Source organism: Musa acuminata, chromosome BXJ3-2 (assembly GCF_036884655.1).
Source record: "Musa acuminata AAA Group cultivar baxijiao chromosome BXJ3-2, Cavendish_Baxijiao_AAA, whole genome shotgun sequence".
Classification (NCBI taxonomy): Eukaryota; Viridiplantae; Streptophyta; class Magnoliopsida; order Zingiberales; family Musaceae; genus Musa; species Musa acuminata.
In genome coordinates, this window is record NC_088350.1 from 18,259,008 (window position 1) to 18,264,788 (window position 5,781).

The 5,781-nt window shown below is 34.7% G+C and overlaps 1 protein-coding gene across 1 annotated transcript; it reads left to right on the top strand.

The window, feature by feature from the left end:
* Nucleotides 1-1,197: 1,197 nt before the first annotated feature.
* Nucleotides 1,198-5,468, top strand: LOC103969013 (chaperonin-like RBCX protein 1, chloroplastic). The gene is made up of 6 exons (XM_009382412.3): nucleotides 1,198-1,465; nucleotides 1,579-1,673; nucleotides 2,963-3,080; nucleotides 4,949-4,965; nucleotides 5,041-5,103; nucleotides 5,174-5,468. The coding sequence occupies exons 1-6, from the start codon at nucleotides 1,291-1,293 to the stop codon at nucleotides 5,246-5,248; spliced, it is 543 nt and encodes a 180-aa protein (XP_009380687.3). The 5' UTR covers nucleotides 1,198-1,290; the 3' UTR covers nucleotides 5,249-5,468.
* Nucleotides 5,469-5,781: the final 313 nt, after the last annotated feature.

The window sequence follows — 5,781 nt, forward strand, 5'->3', positions numbered from 1 at the left end:
AAACCTAGCTCTGATACCAATTATAAGCATAAAAATATATAATTATACTATATCTGAAATGCAAAAATAACTTTTCTGCTAGGATTGGAATCAAATGCATAGATCTAATTATTACGATGCATACCTTTCGATGTCATCTGTTCAGAGATCCCGTTTAATCTGCTAAACATCGTCTTTGATCCAAACACCGTCTTTAATCCAAGATCGGCACCGTCTTTAATTCAAGATCGCTACGGAATATGCAAGGAGTAGATCCTTTCTCCTCTCTTCCTATCCTTTCACATGACCCACTAAGATTGTGAGGTCCTATCCTTTTATAGGCGAGAGCAAGTCTACGATAGGATCTTAGGAGATTTCCTCCTATCAAAGTTATCTCCCGAGGAATCGTTGATTTCTATTCTATTGGCTAAAATATTTCAACAGAACCCAATTAATTATATTATATATCTTATCTAATTATAAAAATATCACAAAAACCTAACACATATCAAATAAAAATTGATGATTAGCGAAGAAATAGTTACTATCCTCTTTAACAAACTATCAACAAAATTTATTTTTTATTTAAAAAATATATTTGAGTTTTCTCATGTTAAATTCTTTCATATATTTATATAAAAAAAAAAAACAAGGGTGATCAGACGAGCTGACTGACTGACTAGACACGGGGTCCAATTGTAATTTTTTGCTCGTTAATTAAAAAGCATGGGAGGTTGTGTTTTGTAAGATGCCCTTTCCGCTTTGTGTTTTGTGTTTTGATGATGAGCAATCCAACGGTTGTTTCTGACAGTCAGCAGTAATTTTATTTTCTGTCTTAATGAAAAAAATGGATAATCGAAAAATTAATTTATTTCTCGGAGATATCAAACCTCCAAAACTGACACTATCCACGGCCAACAACATAAGAAAGATTCCCTCCCTGGTTTCGGAATGACGACGACTGGCATCCACCACGATCAAACTGTGCTTCTTTCGTTCCTACGTTAATCCAACGGATAACACAGTTAATTGCAAGCAAACTATAATACGATAATTTGCAGCGTCTAATTATTACCTAAATCAAATTAGTGCGTGCAATCCTCCCACATTTAAATCCGTTAACATGACGTATTATTACCCGCTCCGTTAACATCATGACGTATGATTTGAATCCCATCTCCATCGGGTTTTATACTCACTCACCTATCTGGTCTTGTATCGTGCGGTCGTCCTGCCTCCGGCCATGCTCGCCATTACCCTTTTATCCTCGACCCCAAACCCCTCTCTCGAGGTGCACACTACGGAGGAAAGATGAAGTGCTGTTGTTTAGGCATTTCCAACCTGCCACCCTCCTTCTCCTCCTCCTCCTCCGTTTTGTCTGGCAAATGCCGCTTCCGGTTCCACTACTATTACTCTCCGCCATACAAGAGACCGGTGAGGTTTCGTGGCTTCCATGCCCTCCGTTGCCACAAGATGTACGTCCCTGGTAATCTTCCGTCTCTCTGTCTTTCTTTTATGTTTCTTTCCTCCTCGTTTTCCTTTGATTTGCTTTCAGCGATTCTTCCGGCATAATTTGATGGGTTGGACTACGGTCTGTAGGATTTGGGGGGGCTTCGCCGGAATCAAAGGCCGCAAGAAATCTCCAGGATTTCTTCACTTACGCCGCCGTTAAGATTGTTCTGGCTCAGCTCGAGGTTGTTTTCTCTCTATTTTTTCGCCTTTAATACTAAATACTGTATGTGAAATACACCGTCCGCCTGCAGACAAATTTTATCTGTCCTATGAAAGAAGAAAATCAATTACTTCATTTTCATCTACTCAATAAAATCAAAAGTAGTCACAGATGCTTGCTATCTGATGTACTTGGTCCTGTTCTTCTTTTTCTGTTAGTCTATTGTGATTTTTGTCGATGACAGAAATCACAGGATTTCTCTGTCAAACAGTTACTCATCGATTGGTTGACTTGTGCTTGCTCAATTACATATCTTCTTACCAGTTGTACCAATCTAATCTGAAGTTGCAGCCTAGGCTTTTTGTGGACAATCAATTCTACGGAAATGTTTTGTTACCTCTAGGTTATACTTCTCATGTGTTCTGATCAGTTTTCTATTGCTTTTTTTCCCTTTTTTACTAATTTTTTCTTGGTGTTTCTTTCTATTCTGAACTGAGGAGCAGAGATATGTATTTAATAGGTTAATTTATAACTTCTTGGTTTTGGAGCAAAGGTTTTATTTTTATGTCCCCAGAAATTATTGCCTAGACTTCAACCATGGTGGATGTATCTATACGTCAGTTTTAGGTCCTTCCATTCTGAGTTACCCTTTACTAGAACTTGAATTCCCCTACTGCTATCACAGTGTCACTTTTTTCTTACAACATCAAGTTGGTATCGATGTGTTATACAAGCAATCATTCTTATGATGGAGTAGGTGGTGCTGGAGGAATGATCATATATGAGAGCATGAGTTTCACCTTTCTTTTGTCATAAATCTGGTACCAAGATTTATCAGCATGACACTGATAAGCTATGAAACCAAGTAACGTTAAATATTCATTCCAATTATGATATTTTGTACTTTTATTAGATTCCTAACTGTTATCCAAAGATAAATTTAGGCAAAGGACTCAAATCTGGATCCTTATGCGGCTCCTATAGAATATGACAAGTTTTTCTGTATCGAACAAAAATTGACTTCAACTTGAGAATATTAAGTCCTATCAAACATAGACTAGGTTGTCTGAATTGAATTGTATCCTTTTCCATTCAGCATCACTAATTGTTTCTTATACTTATACATCATGATGTCAATATGATTACCTTTCTCCATCTTGTCTTAATAATAAACCGAGTGGTGTTCCCATATCTTCATTTTCCAACGAGGCTTGGCTAGAATCTGTCTCGAAGTTGTAGTTTGTTTCTATCTCGAATAAGAACTTTGTAGTTGCTTTCACCTATCTTAATTATCTCTTTAATTGTGAACAGAGCTATAATCCTGAGGCATATCAGGAGTTGACGGAGTTTATCAGCCACAACTCTTTGAATGATGGGGACATGTTCTGTAGAAGGTTGATGCGTGAGTCTCCAAGGCATAAGAGTTTAGGTGTGAATATTGTCATTTTCTTAGTGATTCTACTTGCAAAAGCTACTGTAAACTGACAAAAAATTAGTCACTAAGATAAAAATAGGGAAAGAAAAGTTTACGTTGCACCTAGCAATATAAGTTTCAATTATAAGTTGTATTTGTTCAAATCATGGTAATTTTAGAGGATAAAATTTATCAACACGTGCAAGTTGCTGAATCAGTTTCAGAGGATTTCTTTTTATGGATAACTATGCTGATTAACAGAAAATACGTATGAAGTCTATGAAGATCCACACATGTAGCGATTGGTGAAAAAAAAATTTGGTGCAAAAGACTCGTTCTCAGTGCACTATGTGATATATGGAAACAATTCATGATCTACTGTAATGTTACATGACAAGGAAAATGATTAAGTGGTAGGAATTAGTTGACTGAGTTAGGGAGCATCTGACGTATACTTGTTAAGCCATGATTGTTCATCATGGTATTTGTGCACAGTCAACTCTACAGGAGTTATGTATTTGAATATTTGTATATTATTTTTCCACTGATACAAAAGCCTATAACCACTAGCATCTTTTAGATTTGCTTTTATCAAATGGAAGGTCTGAAAAGGCTTTGGAAGAATAAATTGGTTGTGATAGGAAACTATGAGCTTCAGGTGATATTGTAAAAGTTCCAAAATGTATATTCAGATGAAATTTCCAGTATGGAGTTTTCTTATCTATTTAAATTTATTGGTTAAAATTCTTACATGTATTTAGCTCCATTTATGTGACTAGATCTGTGTGTATAATAGAAGAGATTATGTAACTAGATCTATGCATACGTAAGTCCAATAAGTATGAATTTAGTCCATATTCATGCATGTCTAGGTCGGATTTGTGTGGATTCTAATCTAGTCCTAATGGAGCTTTAAATTTGCATGGATGCTGGTCAGGTCCATATAGATTTAGGTCAGATTTGCATGAGTATTGGCCTGCTCAAAATGTGATCTGAATATCATGGATTTATTTATATGATATGCATGGATCTGAGCCACACTCACATATCTTGGCTTGGACCCAATTTAAACTCAAGATGCACATTGTAAAGATATTAGTTAATGTTGATTTATAGATCTACAAAGAAGATGAAATCTAAGAATGAAATCATGAGAAAGAACAAAGAAAAAGCTTGCTTCAATGAAACCTAAGTGAAAATTTTAATTTCTTTCGGATTCACCGTGCTTAGAATAAAATATGAGGATGTTTTCTTGAGATTGGAGCTTGAGATTCTAAAACCTAAATTTAGATATGAGAAAGATGAAGATGTGAGATTGAAATTGTCAGATAAAAGAGTTTAGAATGGAAGAAGTTCCCTGTGAAGAAAATTGGAGAAGTGAGATGCAGGGGAGAAAGAGAAGAAAAACAATAATAAAGATACTGGTACCTCCCCATATCAAATATAATTGCTTGGTCTGCATTCTAGTTGACTATTGGATTGGTAAAGTTCATCTTGATGATAGATTTGATCCCTTGGTATATATTATAACAACTTCATCGTCCATATTAACAAGCCTTGATCAGAATATACTACTATAATGGTAGAGTTTATATTGGTATGTATTTCACATTAAACTTCTACTTTTTCTTTGCCTTTTAACCAGCAAGAAATTAGTTCACTCCAATTTATATAGTAACTGAAGAAAATAACATATAATTCTCTACCTATTGATTTGAAAGTCCATAAAAGCAGAAAAATTACAGAATTAATGAGATTAGTGCACATCTGTCTTCAAAACTTTTAAGTTTTTCATATCCATTTCCCTCTATTAAAGATCATCATCATGTAATGTCCTGTCAATAATATGGTACTAATATGCTTTTTTTTCCCTTTGCTGACAGCTCTTCGTATTTTAGAGGTGAGTACTCAATATCTTGAGCTTGCATTCACTAAGTTGTTGCTGTGTTAGATTACAACAACGAATTTTGTGCAGGTTCGATCGGCATATTCGAAAAAAGATTTCGAGTGGGACAACTTAAAGAAGTTAGCTTTTAAGGTTAGTATGGAATTGCAAAGAGATTCTCTCAAGACTGAATTTTTGGTTATCTGTTGATTTACTGTTGCAGATGGTTGATGAGTCTAACACTAGGCTCATGAGGGAATATGTGACAGAAACAAGTCACCTAGAAAATGAGCAGTAAATTTTTGAGATGCAAGTTACTCCTTCCCAAAACATCAGGAATTATATATATCAACATGGCATGCTACATGACATAAGCCTTATGAATTGTGGCATTTAAAAGTACTTGTACATTAGTTATACGTACATATCATTAAGAAAATGATTCAAAAAGATTGGATTATGTTAAATGGCAAACTAAAGTTCTATTAGAATGTAATGAAGCATGGTAATTTTTTTTTTGTTTGTTTGTTTGTTTTCCAAAGTGTAGGTGGTGAAGATGGGTTATGATCCCACTATCTGACAAAGTGTCCTTTCTAGATAGGCTAATTCTTGGTAGGCTTTTACTTTTATTCAAACAATATTATAGTTTTCGTTTATGCCCAAAGAAACTATTCATTTGGCTTTCCAATTTTGCCTCTCAAAAATAAAAAAAGCTTCATTTCTCCTTTTTTAATGATTTCTTTTTCTTGGATTTTTAAATAGGTTTGGTTCAACAAATTTTAAAACAAATCATATAAATTTAAATCGATTCAAAATTTTTAGGGTGAATTT